Source organism: Anomaloglossus baeobatrachus, chromosome 3 (genome assembly GCF_048569485.1).
Source record: "Anomaloglossus baeobatrachus isolate aAnoBae1 chromosome 3, aAnoBae1.hap1, whole genome shotgun sequence".
NCBI lineage: Eukaryota > Metazoa > Chordata > Amphibia > Anura > Aromobatidae > Anomaloglossus > Anomaloglossus baeobatrachus.
The window spans coordinates 384,183,716-384,198,589 of NC_134355.1; the positions used below are offsets into that span (position 1 = coordinate 384,183,716).

At 53.1% G+C, this 14,874-nt stretch overlaps 1 protein-coding gene across 1 annotated transcript in view; it reads left to right on the forward strand.

The window, feature by feature from the left end:
• Positions 1 to 587: 587 nt before the first annotated feature.
• The window catches only part of TMEM30A (transmembrane protein 30A), a 35,581-nt gene continuing 21,294 nt past the window's right edge, over positions 588 to 14,874 (forward strand). Inside the window, exon 1 of the mRNA XM_075340199.1 lies at positions 588 to 938. Coding sequence (XP_075196314.1) covers positions 705 to 938 — 234 coding nt within the window. The 5' untranslated portion in view covers positions 588 to 704. The remainder of the gene's footprint in view (positions 939 to 14,874) is intronic.

A 14,874-nucleotide genomic window follows, 5' to 3' on the forward strand; every position in this document is an offset into this window, starting at 1 on the left:
TTGCATATAGTGGCACAACGCATGCTACAGATCGTACAAAATAACGCAATCCGATGTAGTTTTTTTTCCTTGACTTTACACATCTGAGCATGCGCAGTTGTGTAAAGACAGCTGCGTTAACGGAATCCGTCAAATGACGCATTCTAACGGAATCCGCCACCATAGGCGTCCATTATAAAAACAACGGACGCCTAACGGATTCCTGCAGGTTGCGGTTTTTTGACACTCCGCCAAGCGCAGAAAAACGTTACATGCTGTGTTCCAGCGTCAAAATAACAACGCTGCGTCGTCCAGCGGATGCAACACAGACACTTGCGTTACAGTGCGTCGTCCATACAAGTCTATGGAGAATAGTGCAGTGCGTTAACGGACTGCGCTATTCTCCATAGTGACGGAATGCGCTGAACGCAAGTGTGAAACTAGCCTAATTCCTCAAGGCGGCGGATAGCAACGGATGCCGTTTAACGCAAGTGTGAAAGCAGCCTCTAGGTCCTGGTCTTCGACAAAATGGACGCACTCCACAAGATTTAGTTGAAAGTCACTACTAAACCTCTGGTGTCCGTGCATGACGCATGCGCAGTAGACTGGCGTTCTTTCGCATTGGGGTAATCCGCCCGTGACGTCTCCTGTAGGCAGTGGTTGGGAGGTTTGTTGTGTTGGGGAGCGGTGGCACAAACGGATCGGGGGCCGGAGAGAGACCCCCTATGGCTATGAACTACAAGGAGGAAGATGGGCACCCGCACTCAGGGGTGGGCCCCGGGCCGGCGGTGAAGAGTAAGAAGCCCGATAACACGGCTTTCAAGCAGCAGCGGCTTCCGGCTTGGCAGCCCATCCTCACCGCCGGGACCGTGCTGCCGGCATTCTTCGTTATCGGGATCATCTTCATTCCTATCGGGATCGGCATCTTCGTCACCTCCAATAATATCCGGGAGTATGAGGTGAGTGCGGGGTGACGGCGGCATCACAGCTGGGGAGGTGTCTGCCCATCACTGGGGCTGAGAAGCGTGTGATGTCATATGGTGGGGAGCCTGGCCCCCCTCTAAGTGCCAGCTATTCTGCCCACCGGGATCCTGCCCCCACTAAGTGCCAGCTATCCTACCCACAGGGTATCCCTGATCGTACCCCCACTAAGTGCCAGCTATCCTGCCCCCACTAAGTGCCAGCTATCCTGCCCCCACTAAGTGCCAGCTATCCTGCCCCCACTAAGTGCCAGCTATCCTGCCCCCACTAAGTGCCAGCTATCCTGCCCCCACTAAGTGCCAGCTATCCTGCCCCCACTAAGTGCCAGCTATCCTGCCCCCACTAAGTGCCAGCTATCCTGCCCCCACTAAGTGCCAGCTATCCTGCCCCCACTAAGTGCCAGCTATCCTGCCCCCACTAAGTGCCAGCTATCCTGCCCCCACTAAGTGCCAGCTATCCTGCCCCCACTAAGTGCCAGCTATCCTGCCCCCACTAAGTGCCAGCTATCCTGCCCCCACTAAGTGCCAGCTATCCTGCCCCCACTAAGTGCCAGCTATCCTGCCCCCACTAAGTGCCAGCTATCCTGCCCCCACTAAGTGCCAGCTATCCTGCCCCCACTAAGTGCCAGCTATCCTGCCCCCACTAAGTGCCAGCTATCCTGCCCCCACTAAGTGCCAGCTATCCTGCCCCCACTAAGTGCCAGCTATCCTGCCCCCACTAAGTGCCAGCTATCCTGCCCCCACTAAGTGCCAGCTATCCTGCCCCCACTAAGTGCCAGCTATCCTGCCCCCACTAAGTGCCAGCTATCCTGCCCCCACTAAGTGCCAGCTATCCTGCCCCCACTAAGTGCCAGCTATCCTGCCCCCACTAAGTGCCAGCTATCCTGCCCCCACTAAGTGCCAGCTATCCTGCCCCCACTAAGTGCCAGCTATCCTGCCCCCACTAAGTGCCAGCTATCCTGCCCCCACTAAGTGCCAGCTATCCTGCCCCCACTAAGTGCCAGCTATCCTGCCCCCACTAAGTGCCAGCTATCCTGCCCCCACTAAGTGCCAGCTATCCTGCCCCCACTAAGTGCCAGCTATCCTGCCCCCACTAAGTGCCAGCTATCCTGCCCCCACTAAGTGCCAGCTATCCTGCCCCCACTAAGTGCCAGCTATCCTGCCCCCACTAAGTGCCAGCTATCCTGCCCCCACTAAGTGCCAGCTATCCTGCCCCCACTAAGTGCCAGCTATCCTGCCCCCACTAAGTGCCAGCTATCCTGCCCCCACTAAGTGCCAGCTATCCTGCCCCCACTAAGTGCCAGCTATCCTGCCCCCACTAAGTGCCAGCTATCCTGCCCCCACTAAGTGCCAGCTATCCTGCCCCCACTAAGTGCCAGCTATCCTGCCCCCACTAAGTGCCAGCTATCCTGCCCCCACTAAGTGCCAGCTATCCTGCCCCCACTAAGTGCCAGCTATCCTGCCCCCACTAAGTGCCAGCTATCCTGCCCCCACTAAGTGCCAGCTATCCTGCCCCCACTAAGTGCCAGCTATCCTGCCCCCACTAAGTGCCAGCTATCCTGCCCCCACTAAGTGCCAGCTATCCTGCCCCCACTAAGTGCCAGCTATCCTGCCCCCACTAAGTGCCAGCTATCCTGCCCCCACTAAGTGCCAGCTATCCTGCCCCCACTAAGTGCCAGCTATCCTGCCCCCACTAAGTGCCAGCTATCCTGCCCCCACTAAGTGCCAGCTATCCTGCCCCCACTAAGTGCCAGCTATCCTGCCCCCACTAAGTGCCAGCTATCCTGCCCCCACTAAGTGCCAGCTATCCTGCCCCCACTAAGTGCCAGCTATCCTGCCCCCACTAAGTGCCAGCTATCCTGCCCCCACTAAGTGCCAGCTATCCTGCCCCCACTAAGTGCCAGCTATCCTGCCCCCACTAAGTGCCAGCTATCCTGCCCCCACTAAGTGCCAGCTATCCTGCCCCCACTAAGTGCCAGCTATCCTGCCCCCACTAAGTGCCAGCTATCCTGCCCCCACTAAGTGCCAGCTATCCTGCCCCCACTAAGTGCCAGCTATCCTGCCCCCACTAAGTGCCAGCTATCCTGCCCCCACTAAGTGCCAGCTATCCTGCCCCCACTAAGTGCCAGCTATCCTGCCCCCACTAAGTGCCAGCTATCCTGCCCCCACTAAGTGCCAGCTATCCTGCCCCCACTAAGTGCCAGCTATCCTGCCCCCACTAAGTGCCAGCTATCCTGCCCCCACTAAGTGCCAGCTATCCTGCCCCCCACTAAGTGCCAGCTATCCTGCCCCCACTAAGTGCCAGCTATCCTGCCCCCACTAAGTGCCAGCTATCCTGCCCCCCACTAAGTGCCAGCTATCCTGCCCCCACTAAGTGCCAGCTATCCTGCCCCCACTAAGTGCCAGCTATCCTGCCCCCACTAAGTGCCAGCTATCCTGCCCCCACTAAGTGCCAGCTATCCTGCCCCCACTAAGTGCCAGCTATCCTGCCCCCACTAAGTGCCAGCTATCCTGCCCCCACTAAGTGCCAGCTATCCTGCCCCCACTAAGTGCCAGCTATCCTGCCCCCACTAAGTGCCAGCTATCCTGCCCCCACTAAGTGCCAGCTATCCTGCCCCCACTAAGTGCCAGCTATCCTGCCCCCACTAAGTGCCAGCTATCCTGCCCCCACTAAGTGCCAGCTATCCTGCCCCCACTAAGTGCCAGCTATCCTGCCCCCACTAAGTGCCAGCTATCCTGCCCCCACTAAGTGCCAGCTATCCTGCCCCCACTAAGTGCCAGCTATCCTGCCCCCACTAAGTGCCAGCTATCCTGCCCCCACTAAGTGCCAGCTATCCTGCCCCCACTAAGTGCCAGCTATCCTGCCCCCACTAAGTGCCAGCTATCCTGCCCCCACTAAGTGCCAGCTATCCTGCCCACAGGGTATCCCGGATCCTGCCCCCACTAAGTGCCAGCTATCCTGCCCACAGGGTATCCCGGATCCTGCCCCCACTAAGTGCCAGCTATCCTGCCCACAGGGTATCCCTGATCGTACCCCCACTAAGTACCAGCTATCCTGCCCCCACTAAGTGCCAGCTATCCTGCCCACCGGTTACCCCGGATCCTGCCCACAGGGTATCCCGGATCCTGCCCCCACTAACTGACAGCTATCCTGCCCACAGGGTATCCCGGATCCTGCCCCCACTAAGTGCCAGCTATCCTGCCCACTGGTTACCCCGGATCCTGCCCCCACTAACTGGCAGCTATCCTGCCCACCGGTTATCCCGGATCCTGCCCCACTAACTGCCAGCTATCCTGCCCACAGGGTATCCCTGATCGTACCCCCACTAAGTGCCAGCTATCCTGCCCACCGGTTACCCCGGATCCTGCCCCCACTAACTGCCAGCTATCCTGCCCACAGGGTATCCCGGATCCTGCCCCCACTAAGTGCCAGCTATCCTGCCCACAGGGTATCCCGGATCCTGCCCCCACTAACTGCCAGCTATCCTGCCCACAGGGTATCCCTGATCGTACCCCCACTAAGTACCAGCTATCCTGCCCACCGGTTACCCCGGATCCTGCCCACAGGGTATCCCGGATCCTGCCCCCACTAACTGACAGCTATCCTGCCCACAGGGTATCCCGGATCCTGCCCCCACTAAGTGCCAGCTATCCTGCCCACTGGTTACCCCGGATCCTGCCCCCACTAACTGCCAGCTATCCTGCCCACAGGGTATCCCGGATCCTGCCCCCACTAACTGGCAGCTATCCTGCCCACCGGTTATCCCGGATCCTGCCCCACTAAGTGCCAGCTATCCTGCCCCCACTAAGTGCCAGCTATCCTGCCCCCACTAAGTGCCAGCTATCCTGCCCCCACTAAGTGCCAGCTATCCTGCCCCCACTAAGTGCCAGCTATCCTGCCCCCACTAAGTGCCAGCTATCCTGCCCCCACTAAGTGCCAGCTATCCTGCCCCCACTAAGTGCCAGCTATCCTGCCCCCACTAAGTGCCAGCTATCCTGCCCCCACTAAGTGCCAGCTATCCTGCCCCCACTAAGTGCCAGCTATCCTGCCCCCACTAAGTGCCAGCTATCCTGCCCCCACTAAGTGCCAGCTATCCTGCCCCCACTAAGTGCCAGCTATCCTGCCCCCACTAAGTGCCAGCTATCCTGCCCCCACTAAGTGCCAGCTATCCTGCCCCCACTAAGTGCCAGCTATCCTGCCCCCAGGGTATCCCGGATCCTGCCCCCACTAAGTGCCAGCTATCCTGCCCACAGGGTATCCCGGATCCTGCCCCCACTAACTGCCAGCTATCCTGCCCACAGGGTATCCCTGATCGTACCCCCACTAAGTACCAGCTATCCTGCCCCCACTAAGTGCCAGCTATCCTGCCCACCGGTTACCCCGGATCCTGCCCACAGGGTATCCCGGATCCTGCCCCCACTAACTGACAGCTATCCTGCCCACAGGGTATCCCGGATCCTGCCCCCACTAAGTGCCAGCTATCCTGCCCACTGGTTACCCCGGATCCTGCCCCCACTAACTGCCAGCTATCCTGCCCACAGGGTATCCCGGATCCTGCCCCCACTAACTGGCAGCTATCCTGCCCACCGGTTATCCCGGATCCTGCCCCACTAACTGCCAGCTATCCTGCCCACAGGGTATCCCTGATCGTACCCCCACTAAGTGCCAGCTATCCTGCCCACCGGTTACCCCGGATCCTGCCCCCACTAACTGCCAGCTATCCTGCCCACAGGGTATCCCGGATCCTGCCCCCACTAAGTGCCAGCTATCCTGCCCACAGGGTATCCCGGATCCTGCCCCCACTAACTGCCAGCTATCCTGCCCACAGGGTATCCCTGATCGTACCCCCACTAAGTACCAGCTATCCTGCCCCCACTAAGTGCCAGCTATCCTGCCCACCGGTTACCCCGGATCCTGCCCACAGGGTATCCCGGATCCTGCCCCCACTAACTGACAGCTATCCTGCCCACAGGGTATCCCGGATCCTGCCCCCACTAAGTGCCAGCTATCCTGCCCACTGGTTACCCCGGATCCTGCCCCCACTAACTGCCAGCTATCCTGCCCACAGGGTATCCCGGATCCTGCCCCCACTAACTGGCAGCTATCCTGCCCACCGGTTATCCCGGATCCTGCCCCACTAACTGCCAGCTATCCTGCCCACAGGGTATCCCTGATCGTACCCCCACTAAGTGCCAGCTATCCTGCCCACCGGTTACCCCGGATCCTGCCCCCACTAACTGCCAGCTATCCTGCCCACAGGGTATCCCGGATCCTGCCCCCACTAACTGACAGCTATCCTGCCCACAGGGTATCCCGGATCCTGCCCCCACTAACTGCCAGCTATCCTGCCCACAGGGTATCCCGGATCCTGCCCCCACTAAGTGTCAGCTATCCTGCCCACCGGTTATCCCGGATCCTGCCCCCACTAACTGCCAGCTATCCTGCCCACAGGGTATCCCGGATCCTGCCCCCACTAAGTACCAGCTATCCTGCCCCCACTAAGTGCCAGCTATCCTGCCCACAGGGTATCCCTGATCGTACCCCCACTAACTGCCAGCTATCCTGCCCACAGGGTATCCCGGATCCTGCCCCCACTAACTGCCAGCTATCCTGCCCACAGGGTATCCCTGATCGTACCCCCACTAAGTACCAGCTATCCTGCCCACAGGGTATCCCGGATCCTGCCCCCACTAAGTACCAGCTATCCTGCCCACCGGTTATCCCAGATCCTGCCCCCACTAACTGCCAGCTATCCTGCCCACCGGTTATCCCGGATCCTGCCCCCACTAACTGCCAGCTATCCTGCCCACAGGGTATCCAGGATCCTGCCCCCACTAACTGCCAGCTATCCTGCCCACAGGGTATCCAGGATCCTGCCCCCACTGAATGCCAGCTTTCCTGCTCCCACTAAGTGCCAAGTTTTCTGCCCACCGGGTATCCGGAATCCTGCCCCCACTAAATGCTACTTATTTTGCTCTAATCCAGCTATCGGGGATCCTACCCCCTTACATGCTTCTTGCTAATGCCAGAGATTTTACCCATCAGCAACCAGGGTATTGGGGATCCTGCACCTCGTTAATGCCACGGATCATGTCCACCATGAATCTAGGAGACATGGATCTTGCCTTTTCTTGCGCGTCTTCTGCTTACATTGCGATCACGTGCACATGATGAGTATACGGTGAGATTTTTACCTCAGTGTTTGTAGCCAAAATCAGGAGCAGGTAATAAATGGAGAAGTGGTGCCCGTGCCTCTATCATATGTTTCCTCTGATTGTTCCACTGCTGGTTTTGGCTGACACATACTGATGCCAAATACTGAACACATAACGTGGCCTAATGCCACAGATCCTGTCCACCATTAATCCAGGAGCCGTGGATCCTGCCCCCCTAACATGCATTCTGTTAATGGCATTATCAGGCCGTGTTCCTGTACGGTCAGACACGGCCATTACACAATACAAAGCAGGGACACGTATAAAATATCTCCGCATAGGATCATTTTTTGGGTGCACACTACATCTGATCACGCTGTTGTTACCCGCCAGTACGGGCTATGCATACACTGCACGCGGCTCACACTGGGCCAAGCACCGAGTGTAGTGATGCTCGCGTGAGTGGTCAGCATACATAAAGCAACCGAACACATTTCTTTTTTGTAAAGTCTGTGTTTGGTCTGAACACCAAACCTCGGGTTCACTCATCTCTAGTCAGTAATTTAAGGGGTGCCTCACTAGTTAGTTTTCCAAACCACATCGATATTATGTTGCGAAACGAGGTTTCTCTCAAATATCTTGTGTTGCCAACAGTGCCTGTGAGCTGTGCTATTGTGCTCCACTCACCACATTCTCGTGACCTCTGATGTCCGGTGATGTCACGTCAACTTCCAGTTGACGACACCACAGCAGCCGGCCCCAGCCTTCCTGAGTGACTGGGCTATGGGCGGCATTTCACCGCTCGTCATAGCCCAGCATCGCTCCTGCTTGTGGTGCTCTGCAGTGAAGGAGGAGGGCGCAGGGAGACACGCTGGGCTGTTACGGGCAGTGAAACGCTGCCCACAGCCCAGTCACTCAGGAAGACTGGGGCCCGGTCCGTGGTGATGTCGGGTCAACTGGAAATTAACGTGACATCACCAGACATCAGAGGTGACACGAAGGGGATGAGCGAACCACAATAGCACCACTCACAGGCACAGTATTTGAGAGAAATCTTGTTTCTCAGCAAAACTAAGTGCCTATGAATACTAACTAGTGAACCACCCCTTCAAGTAATGGCTATTGCTTTCTTATAGGAGACTCCCCACTTTATTGTAACTTATGAGACATTTTTGAAGCCCTTTTTGTCCGCTATATTGATGACCTGCGCTTTGGATATGACACTGGTGAGGACCCTGCACCCTACGGATAGGCTGTTGTCATCTTTGGCAGCTGGATTTTCGCGGTATACGAAATGTAATAACCAGAGAATAGTCTTTGAATTTGCTGAAAAACAGAGAAACCCAAACAAGCAGTGATTGAATGTTTCAAACATTTATTAAATAAGTGCTGTAGGGTATAACAATAAATACGTTATATATAGGACCACACCGTTTGTGCTTCGTCGGGGGACAGAAGCACACCAACGCGAAACACGTGTTGGGACGCCGGTCCCCACGTGTTATCCCGGTACCTACGGTGAGTAATTTCTGCCTCATCTCATGCCACACATGAAAGCATATTTTGCATCGTATGTGAGTGCCTCTGTACTAAATTGTTGTAGGTTTCTCCTTGTACTCTGGGCATCTTGCCTATAGGTCTTGTATGATCACCTTTGATGAGTTTCTTAACCCCCTCTTTACTCTCCCGGGACTTGTGGGGTTTCTTTCCCCTTCAGCACATCCTTTCTCCTGGTCCTATATTTAACGTATTTATTGTTATACCCTACAGCACTTATTTAATAAATGTTTGAAACATTCAATCACTGCTTGTTTGGGTTTTTCAGCAAATTCAAAGACTCTATTCTCTGGTTATTATGATCACTGAGTTGTTGCTATGCGATTCTTCTGTGGTCCTTGTACGTTTCAAAAAAAAAAGTAATGTACCAGCGCTGTACACTGTATACCGCAGCTCGGCTCCAGTGCCTGTGAGTGTCCCACTCCTGTTCCTCCACTAGATCATGATTTGGGGATAACTGTGGTTTTGACAATTGTCTCCTGTGCAATACAAAGGAAATCCTAAAAACCTGACCTGCTGGGAGACGCTAGCTGAGACATGCCAATGTAGACCCTCGATGATCCTCTGAGTCAGGGTTGCTCTAAGAAAAGTGGGTCTGTTGGGCTGGTCCTGATGTACTTGCACTGACTTTGTGCACAAGGTTCCTCAGTAATAGACTGCAGCCACTGTGACCTAGCCGCACCTGGCACATGATCATTGGTGTGTAATAAGACGGGAATCTCCAGTTACATGATACAACCGAGCACTATGGTAATTGTGGAGGTGATGGAGGGTTCATGGTAACTGGAGCTTTGTGCCGCTGGTGACACATTGTGTGACGTGATCTTCATCTGTAGAACATCTTGGGGAAACGTAAAGATGACCATACATATAAAAGCTCCGGACGTGTGTGTAATGGAGGCAGTGGCATCCAACACCCATAGACTCAATGATAATGGGATTGTTCCCTTACAGAAAACATTCTGCTATAAGCTGCAGTAGTTATCAAAAAAACACAAATCAAGAATGTCTTGCCCTCCCCGGGTCCTGCACTGAGTCTCCGGCCTTGACGTCAAGTCAACAGCACTGCAATCACTGAGCTATGTGTCTTTGCCCCGTGTAGACCAAATGAGTCTCTGAACTCACTGATTGGCTGCAGCACTGCAAACAACTCGGATTGGGGTAGCGACGGAGACTGCGCTGGTTTCAGGGAAGGCGATGCTAGCTTTTTTATTTTTATAACTATTGCAGCTTATAGTAGAGATGAGTGGACAGCCCCTTGGAAATAAAGTGAATACATGAGGTCTTGTCAGGATCTCTCTTTTTATAAAGTTTTCTATAAGCTCTGACATTGGAGCCCTGTGGACACACACATAATGTGCACTTCGGAGGCTCTCCATGGGTTTGTATCCAATGTGTACAGAGCCTCTAGTCTCCAGGTATTGTGCCTGTACAGGAGACTCTGAACCTGCAGGAGAATATTGGCCAGTTCCTTGCCACCGCCTCTAAAGATGTCCCCTTGCAGCAGAATCCATTATCATTATTTGGTGATTCTCAAAGTAGGGTCTGAATCCTCGGAGCTATCCTCCTGTCTATTCTATAAGGGAAGGTGTCTGGTGTCCATGTAGCTGTTAGGCTGTGTGCACACGTGGCGTTTTTTTACTGCGGAACCGCAGCGTTTTAGTGGCAAATTGCATGCGTTCAGCTTTCCCAGCAAAGTGTATGAGAAAGCCGAAAAATCAGTGCACACGCAGCGTTTCGGATGCCAAAAATCGGTGCGGAAAGAAAAGCAGCATGTCACTTCTTTTGTGCGTTGTGGCTGCGTTCTCTCCCCCATTGAAATCAATGATGCGGGTCAGAACGCAGCTACACCGCAGTGAGCTTTTTTGTTGCAGTCCGCGAGCTTTGTCGGCATACAGAACGCAGGCATTTACCTGGAAGTGAGGTCAAGAGGTTTCCTGTTGACCTCACTTCCTGGCAAAGTCCTGGAAAGCCGGTTTGCTGTTGTCCCGACTCACGAGGAATCGCCATTCGTGAGGAATCTTCTCTGGGCCATGGCGTGGTACAACAGACGGAAGATCGATGTCCCTAAGCTCATTAGTCTGGTGAGTATAGTGGGTTTTATTTTTTTTTCCCCTTAACTACCGCCGATCCGCCTTTGAACGGCGGTAATGGTACTTTTTCCGATCCGCCGCTTTTTTACGGCAGTCAAAAAAATGGTAGAGCGCTCCCAAGATTCAGAAAATCCCCGGGATTTCAGCTACCGGGGGTAGCTGAGACCCTGGAGATTATGATTCACGGTCCCCGCTCACCCGATCTCCAGTATACACCGTATATGGATGATCAATGGCAGCGCCGGTAAAAAATGATTTATCTCCCATCTGGCATGATCAAACATGCCAGATGGGAGATAAAGCTCCTCTCCGGTCCCCCGGTGTCCCCCCAACCCCCTCCCCTACGCCCCCACGACCGCCAACCCTCTCCCGACCCCCAACCCCCTCCCGAAAATCCAAAATGGCTGCGCGCACAGTAGCGCACCGGCCGCACCCTACTTCTATATCTGTCGCATGTGCCTTGAGACATGCAACAGAAAAATGCCCCCCCAGGCCCTGCCAGGTCACCCCCTATTCCCCTCGGTATTCCCCCTTACCTGTCCGGTCGCAGCGCTGATCCCCCGCGGCCCCCTCCTCCTTCACAGCAGACGCCGGTCAGTGTGGTCACATGTGCAGATCAGCTGACAGCCAGCACTGTGTTCAGAGAGCTGTGCAGGCTGCTCGGCAGTCTGCAGCTGTGTCTTGGGGAGAGTGGGTGCAGATTTTTGGCACCCACTCTCCTCAAATGGAGGGTCTGCCCTACTAGAAAATGGGGGATACGTTCCCTGAACGTGCCCCCATATTCTAGAAGGTCCAGAGCCGACGTGGGACGTCCAAATGGATTTCTGCGGACCCATTTTTTTCAATTTTTTTTTTTATTAAATTGGTGACCGAGAATGATTTGGGGAGTGTTTTTTCTAATAAATTTTTTTTTATTTTTTTTTGCTTTTGTTTATTGTCAATTAGTTATGTCTGGTATCAAATAGACGCTGTGACATCACTAATTGCTGGGCTTGATGCCAGGTGACATTACACATCTGATATCAACCCCATTTATTACCCCGTTTGCCACCGCACCAGGGCAACGGAATTAATTTGGGGCGAAGCGCCAGGATTGGCGCATCTAATGGATGCGCCACTTCTGGGGCGGCTGCGCCCTGCTATTTTTAGGTTTGGAAGAGTCCAATAACCATTCTTCCCACCCTGAGAATACCAGACCCCAGCTGTCAGCTTCACCTTGGCTGGTGATCTAATTTGGGGGGACCCCACGTTATTTTTTTTTTTTTTAATTCTTTATTTATAAATAAAAAAAAAAAAGCCTGGGGAGCCCTCCAAATGGATCACCAGACAAGATGAAGCTGCCAGCTGTGGTTTGCAGGCTACAGCTGTCTGCTTTACTCTAGCTGCCTATCAAAAATAGGGGGGACCCCCACGCCATTTTCATTATTTTTTTTTTTTTTGTTTCCACAATGGAGAATGTGGAGAAGGAAATGACATCACAGGTTTTTTTCCTCCAAAGGTCTGTGTTCAACCATTTTTATTAACACTGACAAGTCTTAAAAAGCGCACCTAAAAAAGTGCATGGAAAAAGCATGAAAAACGCATGTGTTTTCGATGCGTTTTTTTTCAAAAAGCATTGTTTACAATTCTCCCCTCTGCCAGAGGGTGCGTTTTTTCCGCGCTGAAAAAAACGCAACGTGTGCACATAGCCTTACAGTGCTACTTCTTTCTTGATCTTGACTTTTTTTTGTGTAGATGAGTTTGAAGGAGATGGACGTTTTTTTTTTTTTTTACTTAAAGGGTTATCCACTACTGCCGTGTTTCCCCAAAAAAAGACACTGTCTTATGTTTTTGTTTTGTTCCCCCCCACCCCCGAAAAATGCACTAGTGCTTATTTTTGGGGTAAGGCTTATTCTCGGGGAAATGCAGTTGGGGGAAAGTTTACCCCCCTCCCAAAGAAAAAAAATGCAGATCCCCTCCCCAGGATCGTGATACTTACCAGACCCTGGGTATCTGTATCACTCCCAGGGCCTCCTGTGATCTTTGGTGGGCGCTTCCCCAGCAGGTATGCTGCATGCATTCCTCCCCTGCTTCTGGCCGACACGCACATATATAAGATCGCGCACACACCACATCCGGCAATACAGATTGCATCTGGCCGGCATAAGATCCGAGGACGCAGTGCAGTGGTGTGCTGGAACCTGCGGTGGAACACATAAAGGACCTGCATCGATGCGTTCCACTGCCGGGTCCTTGCACTCTATCTACTGCACTGGGTCCCAGGATCCTCTGCCAGCTGGAATCAATTGGGATCGCTGGATGTGGTGCGTGTGATTGTGTGTGATCTGATGTGTGTGGCTGTGCATTTTAATGCAGGTTCTCCCGTTTGGTGTCTGGTGAGTATGATTGCGGGGTCTTATGTCTTCTCTCTTTTGGGGGTGTCTGCTTTCTATAATGAAGTGTTCTGCAGTATTCTTTACTTTTTTAGCTGCATGGACACTTCTTTATTGAACTGCGATTAGGGCCGGGGTAGAGGTTATATTTAAGCCTTATGCTAAAAATTGCTGTTACAGCTTATTTTCAGGGTAGGTCTTATTTTCGGGCAAACATGGTAGTAGTGGTTACTACATCAGTGTTTTTCTACCTGTGTTTTCTCCATCTTTATTAAGGGGTTTTGCTGCCCCCTGTTTGTGCATTAGATTCTGTGGCCTGGGCAGGTAAACACTGTTGCCCTTTTGTTGCTGTGAATAATTCTTGAATTTTTCGGGGAAAATTTAATTCTTTTTGTGGTTTAGTTGTCCCTACTATTAGGACAACCCCTTCTGATGCCATGTTTCCTCCAGGTAAAATATTAAAGCCTATACTCGCCTCCCATACCGGTGCCCTTGCAGCGATGCCGCGGCTTGTGGTATCGGGCTCATGTGGGTTTGTGTTCTCACGTGAGCCCCGCAACCAATCGGCGAGAGCTTCCGTCTCCCCCCGCCTTCAGACCAAACGAGTCAGTCGACAGCAAGTGAGAGCTGCAGCTGCCCGTCACTTCCTGTTGATTGCTCCTGCCTCTGATTGCGGTGAGACAGAAGCTGGCAGTGATTGGGGTGCATGCTTGCATGATGCCACGTGAGCCCTGGGAACGTGAATATCGACACCAATGGAGCTGCACCAGCACTGGCGTGGAGTATAGGCTTTTTTATTTTACTTGAGGAAACGGGATCAGAAGCAGTTGCCCCTATTAGTGGACAACCCCTTTAAGTCCGCAGTATGTCCACTTGTATTGCAGGTGTCAGTGCGTATTTCTCTCTTTACAGTGCAGCAAAAGATATGACTAAGGCTGCTTTCACACATCCGTTTTTTGCTGAGCGGCACAATACGGCGATTTGCGGAAAAAACGCAAGCCTTTTTTTCCACGTAGACTTGCATTAGCGCCGTATTGTGCCGCATGGCCTTGCGTTGCGTCCGTTTTTTGCCCGATGCGGCATATTTAGCCCATGCGGCATCCGGATGGAACGTTGCCTGGCACGTTTTTTGTGCGGCGAAAAAACTGTATCGCGCCGGATCTGGCGCGATGCGGCGCAATTTACAATGCAAGCCTATGGACGCCTCATGCGTTTTTTGAACTGCGCATGCTCAGTATCGAGCTGCATCTGTCAAACAAACGGGCTACATGGAAAAACGTATGCAACGGATCCGTTTTTTTCGCCGCATCCATTGCATAGGTTTTTGAGCCGGATTGAGCCGCACTGCAAAAACCGGGTGTGTGAAAGCAGCCTTAGACCGGATCTATATGCTTAAAGTAACATTGGTGTTTATCCTAGCCTTAGTGTGAGACACTTGGTGCTTTCCTTAGTTCCCACCTCCATCATTGTCTTCATTTGTACAGATGCGTCACCTAAAATTAGTGGTGGTAAGCTCGGTCTTGCATTTTCACTATATTTTTACACATATTTTTCATCTTCTACATAATGTGCTGAATAGTCAATCTCCACTTTAGAGGAACCTGTCACCAGGCACAAGGGACCTGCTTTGGATGTAGTTTATTCCCACTGTTCTCCTGAGTAATTCGCTTTTTCTATTTTTAAATCCTCCTTACAGTTATATGGTTTTTACTAGGGGGTGTGGCTTCCTGGATTCTC